The sequence below is a fragment of the Melozone crissalis genome, unplaced genomic scaffold, assembly GCF_028551555.1.
Source record: "Melozone crissalis strain CALT ecotype California unplaced genomic scaffold, PUWL_Pcris_2 ptg000004l_1, whole genome shotgun sequence".
In the NCBI taxonomy this organism is placed as follows: Eukaryota; Metazoa; Chordata; class Aves; order Passeriformes; family Passerellidae; genus Melozone; species Melozone crissalis.
This window is the reverse complement of record NW_026535782.1, coordinates 45,245,221-45,264,819: the sequence shown is the minus strand read 5'-3', so window position 1 is coordinate 45,264,819 and position 19,599 is coordinate 45,245,221. Positions and strand designations below refer to the sequence as shown.

General features: G+C 40.9%; 1 protein-coding gene across 2 annotated transcripts in view; it reads left to right on the top strand.

The window, feature by feature from the left end:
- The window catches only part of RFX4 (regulatory factor X4), an 87,373-nt gene that overhangs the window by 6,490 nt on the left and 61,284 nt on the right, over positions 1–19,599 (top strand). For both annotated transcript variants that reach the window (XM_054274016.1, XM_054274008.1), the window contains exon 2: positions 12,791–12,877. In XM_054274016.1, the coding sequence (XP_054129991.1) occupies positions 12,791–12,877 (87 nt within the window). The remainder of the gene's footprint in view (positions 1–12,790; positions 12,878–19,599) is intronic.

The following is a 19,599-nucleotide window of genomic DNA, read 5'->3' as shown; positions in this document are numbered from 1 at the left end:
AAATTTAATTTCTCTGAGATGGAAATTCTTACAGGAACCAAGGAGCTGATTCAAAGCTGTGAATGATATGTTCACAATTAATTAGCAGCTTATGCTGAGCATTTTTGTGCAGGATACCAAAATATTATCGTAAGAGCAAACAGTTTATTTCAGATAGCCAGAATATTCCCTGAATGACTGATTCCCTGAAACTTACAGCCCTGGGAATTAGAGGCATTCATTTCAGAGTAGTAGGCTGGGGACAAATGCTGGGATTTCATCTGTTCTCTAGACTGGCTGTAGTCACAGTCTGATGCTGCCATCATCACTGACAGACTTTGTGCTGGAGCTTTGGGTGCTCATGAACCCCGTGGCAGAGACTGAAACAATTAAAACCACAAAATCCTCTTCTCTAGGGGCTTTCATTTCCTTGCTGAGATCGTATCTAGAAAAAAAACCTGATGTTTGCCTGGAAGAAAGGACTCCAAGTTTCAAGCGTTAGAAATTGCCGCCTTTTTTTTTTTTAAATTAAAGAATACTGTATGTAGAAATACTTGTTGTCATTCACCTTCTCTTTCCTCTCTTTTTAAACTTCCACTCCTTAGAATTATACTAGCAGAGTCCTGTTTCTTCAGCTGGTTTGGCTACTTGGGGCAAGACTTAGAGATGTTCATATTAAGGCAAGTAAAATTCATTAAATGAAAAATGTCTTATAAACAAATATAAGTTTGCAAATGAGATCTACAGGTCAACAAAGGAAAAAAAGACAGGAGCTTTCTGTTCTTGTAGAGGTCTGTATGTTGAGATCTACCTTGTGCTATACTTGTAAAGCAATAAAATACCAAAAATGCAGTGAAAAAGGAAATTTAAAAATAGTGAAAAAAGCAAAAAGTAGAAGTACCACTAAATATAATGTTAAAACCATTAATACACTCTTTTTTTTTTTTTTTTTCTCCCTTCTAGAACCCTTTTAACTGCTAAACTATTTCAGGAGTGTTTGAACTACTTCAGCTACAGCTGAGGAAGGGAAATATGGAGGGAGAGCCCAGTTGGTTAGTGGGGTCTCATGACTGGTCATCTGGTGCTGGGTGGAATCACCTGTGTTTCAGAGCCGGCTCCCCCATGGTGACAGCAATGCACACCTGATTCAAAAGACCTCACAGAACATCCTTTTTACTACTAAGGACACTTTAGCACCGTATGACAAAGGTGCAATCTACTGCAAAAAACCAGGAGCTGTTTTAGAGCCCAAGCAGGAAAGGCTGTATGTTTTCCTAGTATTTTAGGATCTCGCTGAAACAGACCACTTGTTGAATAAAATTCATGGATGGTTGTAGAAAGTAGTCAAAACCTTACCCTTCAAAGGGGAAAAAATCCTCAACAACCTGACTAGCGTGGTTCCCACCCTCATCTGACATTCAGTTTAAACACGAGCCTATGGCAGAATGTCCTAATTAAGCAAATGAGTGCTTAGTGCCTCTAGGTACCCTTCTCCTGGCTGTTGCTATCTCTGATGCTCAGAGGAAGGTAAAATCCTCCTGCTCCTTTACTCCTTAAAAAGCTTAAGCAAAAGGGGAAACAGAAATTCTTGGCTGGTTCTTAAGGTGACAGTGGCCTGATAGACACCATAAAAAAAAAAACAACAAAGCAGAGCAATATGAAAGTGGAGTCCTGGTCCCCTGGTGCTGTGTGTCAGGGCATGGCAGACCTGTGCTGCTCTGTGAGCAAAGACACCTGCTCCTGCATCCACAGGCTCGTGTGGTGGCGCAGGGAGTCACCTACCCCTCAGCACAGCCCTTCAGCTCCAGCTCTCTGTCTGCCAGACCAGGCTCAGCAGCAGGATAGAGATTTGCTGGCTAACAAGCTTGGCACCCCAGGGCCACCAGGATAGGAGCTGTGCCCAGTGCTGCACGTGAGACAGAGGTCCCACTGGGGACAACGTGATGAAAGAGCTGGAGCAGGAATTCTTGGCAGGACAGGTCTGAAACATGCACTTTGTGTAAGTAAAAGGCTGCTTCTTTTGGACCTCTTGGGGTTAAGGGTAGAATCAACTATGTTTTTATTATCAAGGGAAATTTGGCCCTAGGAGAGGCATAGTGCAAATGACACATTTGCTAAATGGTGTGTCGTGTTTGCACACCAGCCTCTGTCACAGCTTGGCCTCCTGGGTGCTCACTGTATGGCAGCAAAATGTCTTAACTCAGAGGAGGAGATCTGAAGACACTTCCAAGGTCCATGGCAGAACAAGGCAGCTGCCCAGTGGTGTTCAGCCCATGCCCTGTGCAGGCTGAAAGCAGGGACTGTTCCCTGCTCTGCTCCTCTGTGAACTATGCCAGTGCTTCCTTTTTCCCAAGCAGTGGCAGTAGCACATCCTGCTGGTTGGACTGCCTGGCTAGCGCAGGTTTTCCCGAGCTGGGACTCACATTCCTATCCTAAATGTAGAGTCATGGAGACAATGCTGGTGCAGGGGGCCCTCTAATGCAAACATTTTTTAAAAATGAGTTGTGGTAGGGGCAGCAAATGGCCTCCATTGTAATGAGGTGGGTAGAAGTGGGGAGGACTGCGTTTACAGAGCAGTTTAATCACATGGATGGAGCAGTGTGTTCACCTCTCCTCCTTGCTGGGTCATTTCCACTTTGAGCTCTGCAAACAGACCATCTATTGAGCAGTTAGTATTCAGTGCTGAATATTCAATACTAGACTCTTGTTTTGGTGAGTCTTGGGCAAAAAAAGGAGGAGGAAAGAAGACTTCTCTTTTTTCTCATGTTCTCTCCCTGAGTTTGCTTTGCATATTGTTCAGAGGAGACTAGAGTCTTCTCAGAAGAGCCAGGCTCCTAGTTTTAAAAGCTCTGGTCTACATTCATAGTACTTTGTAAAGGAAGGGAAGATAGTTTGGAAGGGATTAAATTCATACAAGGTTTACAAATCTGTAAGTCTAGGCACATCGGTTCTTAGCAAAGACTTTTTGTCAACCGTATTTAGACTGTAAAGCTAACAGCATGAAATTAGTTCTGAGGGGTACCAATCTTTGTGGGGGGATGTTATGATGATTTATTAATGTCCTCTCTGCTAGTTTTGGTAGGCACATACTCTTTGTGTTCATTCTGAGAGCAACAGCATTCATTTGTTTCTGTCTGGTGTGTCATATTTACCCACCAAATGGTTGTGAATGATGTCGTGGCAATAATGAACAACAGATGGATATGGAGTAGATATTCATAAAGGGAGGAAAAGGGGTCACCATTTGAGTCAATGTAGCCTCTCTATATTTTAGTTCACATTCTTTTTCAGTCAAAGGATTGTCTCTTTCCTACTGCTGTGATTATGTCCTAACACCTGAGTCATGTATTCTGTGCACACTTGGGTATGTCTTCTTATGTTCCTTCAGTCTGCTCAACTGGATGCTGTTTCTAATGAGAAATATTTACTGTAGCCTCATTCCTTTAGGAGCTGACCTCTTTTCTCCTGATGAACAAAAAAAAAAAAAAAAACCCCAAAAAAAAAAATTTAAAAAAATTGAAAGTCTCTGTAGTTATTTTCTTTTCTCCTATCCTTTATTTCTGGCCGTGCCTTTTTCTTTCTCATTCCTTCTTTTGTTTCCTTTCCATTTTCTTCTCATCTCCTTTCCAACAACCCACCTCGCCACTCCTCTCTCCCCTGAGCCCCACAACTAGTGCTTTGTGTATCCCCCACCCATATCTCAGATATTTTCATTTTGTTATCTTTGTGGGGCTATCTTACTGATGTACTACCATCTCTGTGCCAAATTGGCTTGCCTGCTGGATTCATCAGCTCCTGAGGCAGAGGGAAGCGTTTCATGGGTACTTGATGCAAATTCTGTTTCTTGAGCCATAGCTCTCCTGCTCACCCAAATGATTCCAGCCCTGTGTAATAATGAAGCTGAGCTGAATTAAGGATTTGAGAACTTCATGTCTTCTCAAGCACACTAGTAAGCTGAGAGACCATGGCAGCAGCTGGGAATGTCTAACCTAGAAGCCTGGGAGAAGAGACTGCTGCAGGGTGGAAGAGATGGGAGAGGTGCCTAGAATTTAAGGCCCTATGAGCTCACTTGTGTGTCTCATGTTAATAGCATAAGAAATTAATGGAATCTGGAGCAAAGAGGGGCATCAATTGACTCTGAGCTTTTTTTCTGGAGAAGAATAGGTCTGGCAACGATCAAGAGAAATGTATACATTTCCTTGAAAGGATGCATTGCAGTTAAATTGGAGACAGTGATAGCCTTTCCACTGAGCTATGCAGCAGACCCTGACGGACCAAGGAGCCATAACACATCGTGCTGGGGAAGCTTGAGGGCACATTTTGCTGTCTGCAGGGCTGGTGCTTGGAAGGCACATGATGTGTGTGATGAGCTTACTGATGAAATGATTGGCTGCATGTTGCACAGCCATGTAAGTTAAAGTTCAGCACTGGGAGAGCTGAATTGGTCAGTTACTGGTGTCCTAAGGGAATGTGAGGAAATGTCACCGCATTGAAATCGGACCAAGTGAGGTTTGCTTTTCTGCTGAATGAGGAATGGCTTTGATGAAGCAAGAACCAAGCAGCCATTACTGGTCTGGTGAAACTTACTCTTCAAAATGAAATGATAGATAGCATCTGTGTGTGACTGGGAGAGGGAAAGGGCTACTTCTAATTAACATGCATGTTGAGTTGGAAATGCAATAGCAATGTGCTGTGTGATTCCAGAGAAGGGGGCAGATAGGAGTTCCTTATTTGATCCAGGGTAGAGGCTGCCCTAAACGCCAGAATTATTATTCAGAAACATCTTGTATTATAGGGCTTCTGGAGGTGTTTTATCTGCATTTAGGATGCACCTTCATAACAAGGAATATTGTTGACAGAATACTTAAATGAAAGAAACATTCAGACAAACTTCTGCACAGTGCACAGCATACGAAGATCACATCTCATAAATTCCAGCTTTTCTGCCCAAGTATTCTGGAGGAGTTAAAAAATTATTAGCTGTGGTGCTTTTTGTTATTAGTTTAAGTATGGAAGGTCAATTTTTAATATATTTTATCAAATAGTTTAGCAGAAAATCAATACTGGGAGTGAAGATCGGACTAAACAAAACAAAAGAGCTCTCTCACACGCAAGAGAGTTATTCTTTGCATTCTTATGATATCATGGAGAATGTTCACAATGCTTTTTCAGAATCATAAGTCAAAGAAAGAGAACAAAAACATTCCTGCCAACATCTACAAAGTGCCCTAGACCAATGTCCATTAACCCTGAAATAGATCCAATAGAATTGTATGCCAAGAAATGAGAACAAAAGGACTGCAACAAGAGTGCCTGACATTTTCCCCTGTTGGAAATGAAGTAAAAAGTTAGATTAGCAAACAAAACACTGAAGTATCTGGCAGCTTGTCAGGGTAGCAGCTCTGCCATCTGCACCGAGGCCATGTGTCATTGTCATTCCTGAGGAGCAGGTCTCTTGGAAGAACAGAAGATGGCTGTGCAGGACCAAGGAGGACGCTGGCATGATTTCCTGTGGAGCTGGAAGATGTTACTGACAGCTAGCATGCTCTGACTGAAGGGTGTGTGCCTTGGCAGCTGATGGCACTGAATGAGGCAGCAAGGAGCAGGACCAGGCTCTCTGTGGCAGGTCCCCCTTGATGGTTAGAGAGGAGCTGGTTTGGACTAGGAGTATCTTTGTGCTGACGCAGTTACAGGGAACAGCAGCTGGATAGTGACCCTTGTATGGTCTCAGAAACCTTCCATTTAGCAGTGGAGACGAGGAACATTTTGATTACATCACCTATGAAAACCTAAATCTTAGAAAACTACTGTGTGATTGGCTGTCCCTAGCAGCTTCTTCTGCTTGATTTTAGAAGATTTTGGTAAGTTCAATGCCCTCAATGGGAGCCAGTGTCTGCCAAGTCCTGTCATGCCACAGACACACTTATTCATAACAATGTGCTGAGGCTAAGCAAGATCTTGTTTAGGTCTTGCTTTTGCAGTACACTGAGGCTTTGTAGATAAAGTGATTTTTGTTTGCTTTCTTTCAAGCAGTGTGTTGCTTGAACTGCGCTGCTGTAACCAACCTGCACAGCCCTCCAGCAGCACTTCTCGGGTGGCAGAGTTGCCTGTGACCAGCAGTGCTGTGCTGCAAGGTGTGAGAGAGATACAGAACATGAATCCTGCTTCTACTCAGGCCAGATGTTGTGTACAGCAGGTACTAGAATAGGTGTTTAGTAATTTGAGGGTTAGACTTCAGGTTTATCTCCTGATCATTACTCCTGAGAGAAAGGGATCATCTCTTTTACCTCCAAGGGACTGTTTTAAACTAGTGATTTGTCTTATAAGCTATGGCCAATTGCTCCAAAACATTGAAGTCTTACAAGGTGAAGTCTTCACTTGCATTTGTCAAAATATTACATGCACTGACTCATTTTTCCTTACTTTCATTCAGGTAGCATTTAGAAATTAGATTTTCAGCACACTAAGGGATGGCCGAAGCAGGCAGGCTACTCAGACTTTATGAATTTTACAGCTCTAGAGGTTAGAAGTTCTCTGTGCACAGCAATGATGCAACATGGAGAGCATGAGCAGAATTTTTGAGGTGCTGGCATGTCTCAGGCCATGTTCAGCAAGATCAGCTCTGCAGAGAAAAGCTCAATGAATCTTGCAAACCTCAGCACTTACTCTGAAACAGACAACAGAAGATGCTGTCAGGGCAGTGATGGTTTTATTAATAAGAAAAGATATAGAATATCATCCCATCAACTCTCCTGTTGGTACCATAGGCTATCAAAATGGAAACGGGAGGATCTATAACCTTCAGTCAGCCTCTTGAGTTTTTGAGTCACTGTGTTTGCCTGCTAAATCTCCTATTAGCAACCGCTTTCTCTTGTGGTTACAGATCAGATGAGCAGCTAGACAGTGTTGCTGGCCAGCTTGGTATTGAGACACTTGGCAAAGAGATACTGCAGGAAGAGATGAGTAACTCTTCCCTCTGAGAACATCAAACAAATAACTCAGAGGGGTGCTAAGACTCCTCCGTATGCATGAAAGGAGTTCCTCTTCTGTCACTGGAACTGTAAAATTGAGACTGTCCTCACTGCTAAATAGTAATTTTTCCATCAGGTCCTCTTATAAATGCACTACAATTTGCTAGTTCCTTTATATTTGCATTATCTACTTTTAGATACCTTTTCTCACAGTTACTTACAACTTTTTTTTTTTAATTTGCCTCGAGAAACAGGCAAAAAATTACAAAAGGAATAATGAATAAAGATAAGGAGCTGGACTGTTGCAGCTGTGCCATCCAAGTTAGTATATAGCTCAAGAAGTGGTTTGGGTCCTGTCAAATCTTATATTCTTATTCCAGTGATAACTCTATTTCAGTGACAAGCAAACTCATGGAAGAGGAGCTGGTCTGTGTTCAGCTCCCTAAGTAAATTGTCATGCTTTTTGGTGACTTAAAAATTTGGAATATGAGAGTCAATCTAGAGCTGAAAGCACATAAGAGAGCTTTTCATGCAATTGCTATGGCTTTGGTGAAATAAATGCTTGTGCAAATTTTGTCATTATCAAAGCCTTGGCTGTGTCTCTAGGACATGGGGATTCTCATCTCATACACTTTAAAAAAAGGAGTTATTCCCAATTATGCCAGTGCTGTGACCACATGTGGATCAGAGGATATGGCATAACTGGAAAACCAGTACTGTAAATACTGTGTAGGGAATGAGGTGAGCAAAATGCAGCTCAGATTAGGTGGCCGCAGAGCTATGTTCTGCCCATAAACCCTCCTTATCTGCCTTCAGGGCATGCCCACACGCCCACAGGCTGCAGCCAGCAGCTCTGGGCACATCAGCTCCAAGCTGTGTGGAATAGCCCCCAGTGCCTGTGGCACAGCGCTCCCAAAGGCCAGGAGAGGCTGTGATTGGGGTGGTGCTGTCACTGCAGCTGCTCCTGACCCTCCTGGCAGCACAGCAGGAGCAGAAGCCACTGTGGCTGTGATCAGATCCATCTCCTCTTCTCTGCAGAGAGGAGCCTGAGTGGCTCTTGCCCTGCTCTTGCTACAGCGTGCCCATGTGGGAGCAATGAGTGCTGCAAATACAGGTAGCTAATAACTATTACACAAACAGGGAGTAATTATCTCATTAAATGGACTGGCAGTACACAGGCTCCTCTGCTGCATCACCTCAACTCAGGCTCTGGAGGACAAGCCTTTCAAAGATGTGTTCCAGAAGCAAGCTTTTGCTTCTGAAGGAGATAAAATGTCAAAATAATTTGTCAAAGATAAATTTCAAGAACATTTCTGCTTCATATTTCTGATCCTTCATGAAAGTTCCTGCCCCTAAACACCTCTTGCATATTTCTGTCTCAGAGCTCCCAAGCCTACCTCCCCAGCTCAATCTTTGAAACACCATACAATTGAAAATAGGCTGTTTGTTGAAAAGAAGTGGCTTGGTAGGGATAGGGTGAAGCTACACACCTTCTGCTCTGCCTGCTTTTGAAAACAAGTTCAGTTTAAATTTCCTCTTGGTAAAAATGTGGCACATGGAATGGAAGTGAAATACTCTGATGCTTGAGTCTCAGTGGACGTATCAGCTTTAGAAATATTGGGATCAAAAAGAAAAGAGGCAAAATTAGGGGCAGAAATAGTTCCATAGTCATTTTAAATTCATCTTTCAGCATTTAATTTTGAACAATTTCTGATTTTTTTGTTGGTGCAATAGTAACTTATTCTGTCACAATATTTACACTAGGAAAATTATTGTAATTTGAATAATGATCTCCTTTCCCTTGTGTAGGAATCCCACAGCAGATACAGTGTATTTGCATTTAGTGGTATGTAAAATTGTATAACAAAAATTTTAAGGCTGAGGAACACAGTTGTGTGTTTCACTACAGTTCACTCTTGACCTGTGCAAAATTAAACAGTTGCTATGATATTTGAAGATGGATCCTCAAAATACCATTAAAAACATTATTTTCTTTCTTTGCTAGTAAGATTATGATAGTTTCCATACTGTGACACAGTTATGAGTAAGTGACTATACTACATTTTACTGCTAGCTATTCCTAATCTGTTATTTTGCTTTTTCACTAGTGCTGATCCTTGTTTCAGTACAATTGAGGGTACAGTGTGCTGGGACTCCCGATGGGAAGGAGTCCTAGAGGGGGAGAGGAAATGCCTTAAGGCTTGATGCACTAAAAACACAGTGAGTAAAAATATGGCCTGTATTAAGATGTAGTTTCTTTTGTTCTCACAAACACTTCCCACAGGTAATTTTGGGTTTCTCATCTTGTGCTAACGACTCATCATTGTTATCAGGTCTGATATGCACGTTTGCTTAGTTGCTGCCTGAACTCTCCATCATTCTGTGAGTTTCCTGCTGTGAAATCCTGCCAGTGAAAACTAAGGTTCAAGTGCAATAATTAAGCTTTAATCGCAAAAAAAATTCCATCCCACATGACTCAATGCATATTTAGAACAGTAGTGTGATGCAGTTGGTGCCAGCCTTGGGATGGAACCACAGCCTGGAGACACCAGAGGTTCCCCATGGGCCTTTTCTTGCTGGGACAGGCACACCCTCGTATCATGAGGGCAAGCACATTCAAAATGTAGAGGCAACCCAGTGTGTTCCTTAGGCCTGGAACAAGATCTAATGTTATTAACTCTGAAAGACCTTATAAAAGTCAAGCTTAATTTTGAGTTTTTATTTTATTTGCTCTGCCTCTTTCTCCTTTTGTTTTATTTTGGACAGGTGTTACTGTGTCTGGGATCTGTGGGCTGATGGGACTATTTAAAATTTTATCAAAATTGTAGTTGTGTTTTCTTTTAATACCTGAAGACACTGTTATAAATATTGGAAGTTAAAAGCCTTGTAAAAATGTTTTTCTTTATACAAACAGTAGAGAAATAGCTAGTTATTAAATGAAGTTACATATTAGAATCTTTATTTATTTATACTTGCATAATTTGGTTTATGAGATAATATAGCTTTTAAATAGTTAGTTGGTTTTGTCACATTTTGTCATCTGCCAAATAATTTGACAAATTTGCCATAAACTCCCTGACATTTTTGCTCAAAAGAGTTAGTTTTCTTCATTCTTTTCTGCCAGACAGGTCGTGTATCTTTTCAGGCCTGAAGAATTTCTATCAGCTATTTAAATGCAAAGCCACAAAGGGAAAGCCAGACTCAGGCTGCAGCAGGCTGAACTGGGGTGATTCAGGACCAAAGGAGCGGCAGCACACAATTAAACTGTAACTGCACCATGCTCCAGGCTTTATACACGGCAGTGTAAACTGGCTGGTTTTCCTGTCAAAAAGGGGAATGTGAGCAGCTATCACGGACACTGTGTGAACAAGGAAGATGGAAATGATTATGGAGTGACACTTAAAAAGTTGGGGTTTTTTTCCTACTACTTAGGCAGGGAATTTGACTAAAGATGGCTGCTGGCAGTTCCCTGCTGCCGAGGGAAGAGGATGCATCCCAGCTTCCCAGCTCTCAGTGCCGGCAGGAAAAGAAAGGGCAGAGCTGGGCATTGGTCTCCCCTTGGCGCTAATGGCAGCCGCCTTTGCTTTTACTCCCTGCAGCTGGGCTCCGAGCCAAGGGAATTATATACAGCCATGGCTGTGTGCTGAAAGGAGGAGGAGGAGGTAGGGTAATCTTTCCCAAGGCTTCTTGCACCTCTCTCTGATGTTGCTCTCAGCAGCAAGTTTCTCTTCACCTGTGAGACAGCTTACAGTACTAAAATAGGACTGGGAAGATGCTGTGAGCTCATTTTTAGGGCAGCAAAAGAAATCTGGCAGAAAGCAGCCATACCCTTGTGTTGGCCCTCAGACAAGGAGGTGATACATCCCCACCCCATGCAGCTGAGCAGCCCAAGCAGGGAAAGCCTCCAAGTTGGAGCTGCCGCCGGCTTGTGGGTTTGTAACTGAGCAGGGGCTGATTTCACAGCACGGGCCCTGCTGGCAGGTTTTATACCATGGTGTCAGCAGTCTTACAGTGATTTTTAAGCAAGGCTGTGTTGAATGTGATGGGAGAAGAAATATCCTTTACAAAATCTATTGTCAACAAGTGGGCTTTTGATGGTTTTCAGAGATGCACCTTAAGAGTGAGCAGGCTGTGAGGCTTCTTAGGCACAAGTGTGATGGTGAATGAGGAAGATGCACTCAGGGACGAGCTTGTATTGGTGAAGGCAGCAGTGCAGCATGTTCCTACTGTGAATAACTGGGGAGGGGAATAGCCTGGAGCTGCCACAACACTGCCTGAAAACCACAAGCACACAAAGCAACAGTGCCTGGATTCCCGTGGCAAGGCCTGCAAATTAGCTCTGAAGGGTTCTCAGCATACCCTTTCTGAGATTCTGCACAGGTGCCATTGCCCTTTTGTTTACATGGCGTAGAGGAGATGTGTACAGAGGAATATGCACAGGTTTATACAACTGCCTGGGTTTAAAAAGCATTTTTCCCTGCAGGATGTATTTGGCCATGACCATTTATTTGTTTACTGGCATCTAGTGCTGAAATTAGGTCATACCAACTTTTATCTTCTATAAACCAGATGGGCAGCTTTCCCAAGATGCTGGGTTCCTGCTTTCCCTTCAAGCCTGCTGCTGTGATGGGCTTTTGCTGGCTGGCAGACTGCTGCCTATGCTGTGCAGGTAGCTTGGTGGCAGGTGGGGGGGCTTATGGAAAGGAGTCTGGAGCCATGTCCATGTCTTTGAAGGTGTTTCTGGCAGTGAGGCCTGTTTCCCCTTGTTTCTTGTGTATCTCTTCACTCGGTGGAGTTTTTTCTGTCATAACTTGCAGGCTTGCCTTGCAGACTTCCATCTATCCCTTCTTTTTCTTGCTTTGACCACAGGGAGTTCTCTGAGCATAAACTCATTTTTGCCCACGTTCACACCCTTGAAAAAGAATCTTTTGAGGGAGGTCAGTTTATTGTAGCAATACCTAGGGATTTAGACAAACTCAAAACCTCATATTTCATACTTTGTCCAAGGAAACACATAAGAAGGTGTAACTTTTGCCCTGAAGACCTGTAACAGTATATTCTGCTGAGCCTGGTGCATCCTCTAAAGTCATCAGGGGACATAAGTTATAGCTTCCAGGAAGAACAGTGGATTCAAATCAATGTAATGCTGTAGGTAACTCATTTGACTGGTGGGAATGTATTGAAACACAGGGAGAAGCAGGAGTGGTTTCATTTGCACTGTGGGGTGACAAAGGTTTGAGCAGCTCAGTAGCTGCTGACTTGCTGCATTGGACTTGTACCAGTGAGGAAAAGATAGTGCCTGGGACTCCATCAGTGTGAATGAGGTTGTAGGACTGGGCTTCACAGAGCACTATTTGATCCTCAATTTAACCTAAATTCACATGAATTATTGATTTTATATCCAGTAAGATTTCTTCCAAAACCAGCGGGAATACTCGAGGATATAAGCCTTTGCCAGACTAAGACTTCAAAACCAGTGTGATTTCCATGTCTAATTTGATTTTTATTTTTTAACGTATCATGTGATGGGGGACAGAATATCCCGAGGACCTTTGTTTTGTACACAGAAGTGTTTCAGCCTCTGTAGTTTAAAAGCAAAAAAAAAAAAAAAAAAAAAAAACAACAAAAAACCCCCCAAAAAACCCCCCAAAAGCAACAGCTAAGTTTAAAAGCAAGAAAGATTTTTCTTGCTAAATATCCTCAGACCAAGTATATTTTAATACAAATGTTCAAGATCATAATCTCTTGAATGCTGACATTTTATTTAGATTTCTCTGTTGCAAGTTTATATTTTATGCAAAGACGAACAAACAAAAGAGCATATTTTATTATTTTTGCAGAGAGTTGGATTGAACGATGTCTCAATGAAAGTGAAAACAAACGTTATTCCAGTCACACCTCTCTGGGGAATGTTTCTAATGATGAAAGTAAGTAACTTGTCATTCATTTAAAGTGAGTGTGAACATGTCCAAGTGCTCATTTCCTGCTATATAAGTTGCTACAGCTCGATTAAATTTTTAGTTCTGTGTATTTTAAGGAGTCTACTCACTTGACATATTCAATGGTTTTATTAATTTTTTTTTTCTGGGATATTTACATTTTTGGAAAGGAAATAGTACTGTTTATTGGTTAAAACAATCAGAAGAATTTGTGTGTCACTGAATAAAGGTTGAATGACTACTAAACTGTGCTGTTAGGATCAGCTTAGAAGAAAAACCACCTGTTTTGGTTTTCACTGGTGAACACCTTGTGGTCAAAATATGTGGGAAAAATGTGCTGTTTTCCAATACTACTATATCAAACCATAAATTAAAAAAAAAAATTTTCATTAAGAATTAAACAATTGTGAGATTAAAAAATCACTTACTAAAACATGATATTGTTTTCTTTTTAGTCAGAGAGGGAAAAAATTTATCAATCTATCTGATTTTAAATCAAGTATTTTTTTTCTTTTCTAGTGATAGTAATTTTAGATCTTGATTTTTAACAATAGCAGGTAATCAAAATAATTTCAAAGTAGTTTAAAACAACCAATTTTTTTGTTTTTAAAATTGCAAGACGATTTCTAGTCTACTGTTTAGTTTTCCCTGTTTATGCAATTTCTATTCTGCTTAATTTGCCTAAAGAAAATACTCTCCATGTTACTTTTCATCTCCAGAATTCATATATTCGCATTACAAGATATTAATGCAGATGGAATTCTTTAATCCAGTAACTAGTAATTATTTTTTTTTTATTTTAAGAGAATTATTTATTTTGATATCGTGGTAAAACTACATGCCTTGTAGTACAATACTGTAATTGATAATGAAATTTGCTGTATTGGGGCCTTACTCCCATTTGCCTAGGGATATATTTGAGGGAATATTTCTGAAGGAGAAGGAAGATGTTAGTAGAAAAATGGTATTTATTCATGACTCGCAAGCTAAGAACCATGCACAAGAATCTTTAAAAATTGACAGTGAAACTGGGAGAGGTTTGGAGTTTTCTGTTTTTAAAAATTAAGGAGTAGAAATTAATTTATCTTTTAAAATTATGGTGGATCATAGTGAAAATAAAAACAGCAGCTTGTAATTTTGAATCTTATGAGAATCTGTGAGATACACAAAGTTCATTTCACTCTGATGCTACTGAGAAAGTGATGAAAGGAATCTGTAATGAATAAGATGTGTCTTCAGACTCTTCATAGGATCAGAATTCAGGATTGTTAAATGTGCTTTAAATATGAGCATGGGAAACTTCCACATAGCTGGGGCCAGTAAAATGAGGACCTGTGTGATTAACATGAGCAGGTGTTTCAGACAGTGGCATTAAGAAGATGGCATGGTGGCTCATTCTGTTTTCTGGTTCTTGAAATAAGGAGCAGGCAATGATAATGAAAGGCAGTGAATTTAAAACTGATAAAACAAATACATAAATGAATTTGTTCCTCTATTTGTGTGCAGAGGACATTGTCACAGCATATAATGGAAACCCAAATGAGAGGCAGAGTTGATTTTATCTAGCTTCCTTCTTAATAGCCAGTTCTTCCAGATGCTTCCTTTGCACTGATTACCAGCATTTCTGCAGTGCAGATAAGAGAATTAATCCACCTGAAAAGTCATCCTTGTTTTGAGGGGGAGGTGAGGGAGGGGAGAAGGTGAAGAAGAAGAAGTAGGAAAGCAAAATAAGCCACAGCAATAATCTGTGAAATCCAGAACAAACTAGAAGTTTCACTGTAGAAATCATTGTCCAATGTGCTCCTTTCTAGCCCTTGAGTTCGTTCTAACATTTTTCTAACGCCACCCAAAAACCAACCAGAAATTTCCAAACCATCATGTCAATCTTTGTCCAGCCTCTGTCATATATTTACAAACAAAGCAGGAGGCAAAATGCTTTGAGAAAACCCACATAACCCTATTTGAATTCTTCAGAATGGTGGTCAAATTGCTGTTGTCAGAGTAGATCCAGTTTTCATCTGCAACCAAAAGAAAGCCTAAACCACCTTTCTCTTGACTAGTTTTTTGCCTCTACATACATGAGGCAGCTGTTGGCTGGACTACCAAGGAAAATGTGGGTTTGGTTTTCAGTTGGGGTGGGTTGCCTTTATTTTTTTTGGCCTTGGCTCCACTGAAGATTGAGAACTTGTGGTGTGAACTGATAATGTTTTTACTGGGCATAACGCTTGCTCTCGTGATTCTTGTTTTCCTGGATGATTTTAGAGTTGATAGGGTTTTAGAACAGGAATAATAGATTTGCTGGTCTCCTTTTCTACAGCTAAAGTATGTTACAGAACCATACTTCAGGCCACAGGGGTCCTTTGCAATCTTCCATTGTTATCCAGGTACCCCCAGGCCTCTTGAACCTGCATTACACTGGGAAAGGAAGTGATGACTCATAGCCATGGATTCACATCACCTCTGTGAATGCTTCCTGGAGTGCTTCTTACCCTTTTGGAACATTTTGTGACATCTTCCAAACCACAGTCTTTACATTCTAATATAAAAATTATCACTAATTTTTATTTCACTTTCCAGCTTTTAAAACATTTTTCCAGCTGCCACTTCCATGTTCCACGTTAGTCAAAAGATTCACAGGAAAGGGAACGGTAGAATCTTGTAGCCAATAATTGAAAAAAAACAACTCCATAACATTTTGTGTGTACTGTGCATTAAACCAGATTATCTAAATTGAGGTAGAGGTCTGGAAGAATACAAATAAAGGCTTACAAAAGTTTCAACTTCAGTTCTGTGGGGAAGGAATTATGATGTTTCTTGATGAAGTGGAAGGGTTGCTTGTCCAAATTTTCTTGCTTATTTGGAAATGTGAATATGTAAACTTCCTATGAGATAAAAGAAAATATTCAGACTACTTTTTGTGCTTCAAAAGTGGTGTTCAAAATCCATGTTCATACTGGCTGTAATGACTTGCCCAGCAGCTTTGTTTTTTGTTTGAAGTAAGCCTCTTATTCTTCTATTAAAAAAAAAAAAGAAGTTTAAAAAAGAGTTACTTGCTTTTACTGAAATTTTCCTTGGAGAAAATTCCTTCTTTTTCAGTTATACCTACTCAGTGAAAATTATGCTCCCATATTTCTCAGAGGTTTTTAAAATCTGCCACTATTCTAAAAGCATGGAATGCATGCTAATGAGCCTGAATCTCATTTATGGCTACACATAAATAGGAGACAAGATAGCTCAGTACTATAATTTAATTTTGGCTAAGGCCAAATCACTTCTGAGAACAGTCAGAATCTGGCCTGCAGGTGGTACAGAGGAAGAGGATATTCCTCTGAAAAATGTGCAGCTATCTGAACTATGGGAAGGATTTTATCTATATAAAGATAGTAACAGCATGTTAGTTTCTGTCTTGGTTTTGAGATACATGCAGGCAGCACTGGAAAACACAAGGCTCTCCAATTACCTCCACAGTGGAAAGAAGAACTTAGCTCCATTTTAGTTATGATAAACAGACTAACACCAACACAATTACAAAAAAGGTATGTCTTTGCTTCAGGTTGTTCCACTCCCTGTGTTTAAGGCAGCAGGCTCAAAGCTGCTGAGCACAGCTTCTGTTGTCTCCATGTCTTGCACCAAGAAGTAAGAAATCCCTTGAGCTGTACCTAGAATCAGCAAAAGTTAGAGGATCCCACTGAGAGTTCTAGGAAAGCCACAAAGATACAAACATGCACAAGATACAAACAGGACTCCACTTGAGGGGCTTTGAAACAGAATTTTGGAAGTAAGATGGAGCAGCTAGCAAAAGAACTTCACAGAGTTTGGGACAAAAGGATCCTCTGATATCTCTGTGAGCCAACAAATACTGTTTTTCTAGAACACCATTGATTCCTAGTTTTATTATATTTGGAGGCCCCTTCTATGCTGAGACTTTTACTTGCAGTTGTCTAAGCTGTTATCTGCATTCAGTTTGGGATGAGTACAGGTTTTCCACCTAATCAGGTACCTTGAAGACACTTTTTCCTTGGGATGCCGGTAGCCCTCCTATTGGCAGTGGCGTGAGCACACTACATGGGTTTCTCCCTGGGGTGCTTTGTGTGAATCCCTGCGACTGTGAATTGAACAAGATTTTTCCTTGTGACTTCAAGATCTTTTGGATTTGTCACAGAATTGTCATGTCTCTTCTTTGACAGTGCCTTAAAGCAGGACTTCTTTTCAGTGACTTTATTTCCTTTTCCTACAAAATAGGTTGGATTTTAAAAGTATTGCATTTTAAAAGCCTTTATTTTAATCTACAGTGTTGTTCTGATGTGAATTGATAAAATGACAGGCCAAAAAGTAAGAAATGCTGTTTCCCTTCCCTCTTTCATGCTAGACAAAGTGATCTGGTATCGGACCTGAGTCAAGAGTTAAACATTCTCTGCTTGATATGGACACCATTAGGTGCCCTGCTGACAGCTAAAATATAAAGTATAAAGCTATTTATTATTTTCTGCTAGTCAATTATCTGATGAGATTATATTGTTAGACAAGACAAGGAAGAACTAAGAGCTTTTATATGTAATACTGAAAGTTTGTATTTCTAGGAACCATCTTTTCCTGTACCATCTGCATCCCTTTCCATCTTTTTAATAAAAAAGCGAAAGTTTGGCTGGCAGCTGGTTCGTTGACAGAAAACAAAGTTGCACTATTTTCTTGTACAGAGAATTGACTTTGGGGTGACAAGCACTAACTCTGCAAAAAATTTATCGTTGTTGAAAGTCCAGTTGTTCAATGGAAATTAATGCTTAAAAGAAATTTTCTGAGTTACAGTAGAAGTCCATCTGTTCCTTCTTGGTTTTAAGGGACATTTAGGGGGGATGCTGAGAGGTCTTTCAGAAGGATCCCCAGGAGGCAAACATACCTGAGGATGGGGATGTAAATTGCAGTTTATGACCTAATTGTTAGTTTGTGCCGTTAAAACAAGTTCTTAGGGAGGATTTGAGTGGGAGGAGCTGAGCATGGCGGGTGTGAAACATGTCTGAGGGCAGGTTAAGTAAAGCACCTATGTCTGAGGGCAGGTTAAGTAAAGCACCTGCTCACAGCAGCTCACTCTTAGTGCAAGTGAAAAAAAGCTGGGCGGATGGGGGATGGAAAGTGTGCAGTCATATTGTGTAACTTAGATATTGACTTGAAGTTTGATGTCTGCCACGTATCCGGAGGGGAATTCAGCCCCCTCAGCACAGGTGGAAACCATCCCATGGCTGGTCCTTGGGCCTGCGGGGCGGCAGCCACGGCCCCTCGGCATTCAGGCCCCGTGTGCCCGCGTTTGCTGCACGCCGACCGCCTGAACAGGAAAAACAAACGAAACCCACAATTTAAAAGTGATTTGAGATGTGTATGTTGGTGCTGTGCGCTGAATAAAAGCGGGCCCTGAAAGGCAGGGAGGGAGTGTGCGGCCCAACAATGAGGGGCCCGTTGTGATGCAGATTGGGGGGGGGGGCGCGCTGAGGCTCCGCGGGGAGCTGCGGAACGGGATCCGCTGGCGCTCAGGGATAAAGGATGTTCGGCTGGCACAGCTCCACGTGGGTAAGGCAAGTCCCGGGGGACGAGGGCTGCCCGCAGAGCCTTCCAGCCGGGGTGTTATTTGTGTGCGCGGGCTCCCCGCACAGCTCAAAGGCCTCCCGAGAGGGTCCGATGTGCAGAGGAGATAGCGCTGCTCCCGTAAGATCCCGCATCCTAAACGCTCACTTAAATTACTTCTAAAAGTTCATTTCATGAAGAAATGCTACTTGCAGCGTGGTGTACAGGTTTACCCTATTGTTTAGGTATCAAAGCCATCTATGCTGAATGCTTTCATCGGGGACAAAGCTGTTATAATATCAAAATGTGTTTGATACAACATTGTTTCCCAAAGAATAACATTCTGGAGCTGTTGATTGTGCTCCACTCAGCTTTCACCTAGGAATGTTTAATATGTTTAATAAAACATAATTTAGTCAAATTATTCTATACATATTTCTAAACTTTTTCAAAAGAACAAATGCCTCCTAGGAAGAATCCAATATTTGAAGTTTTATTTTAATTACCTTTTTCTTTATTCATCTTTTATCTGAATTTTTGGAAAGTCAGCAAACCAGAGTTGCTTTGGAAACAGTTAATGGGGAAAATTATCAGAGAAATCACCTGAAAAGGAATAAAGTATATAACAGAATATACACTTATTCTCATTCAGAATTAATCCCTGTAAATTTATAAACGTCCAATAATTACCTTATGTCAAGATCAAACAATGGGTGTACCCCATTAGTTTAAATGCCTTATCTAATATAAAACTTGTGCAAGACAACAGTTCCATTATAGTGAGTGAAACTGTTTACATGTTCTCACATGCTGGTAGAGATCTAAGAGTTGCTTTTTTTCCATATAAATTTATCCTTTCCAATGTCAATATTCCTAGGCACCACTCTGCTCCTGCTATCAGTGATATTTGCAGAGTTTACTGCCTTAAGCAGTATCTACAGATAGTAGTTTAGGTAACATCATTATTTACATTTCTGAATTTTAGCCAGAATTTTGAGAAAGCTTTGGCACTTGAGCACATTTTAATTGTTTTAAAATTTATTTTAATTAGTTTAAAAAATTCTTACCATTCAAACGATATTTCTTTTTAAAAAACAGTTCATGAATTCCTAAGAAATTCCTGATGAAATCACACAGCTTTTTTTGTTTCTTAA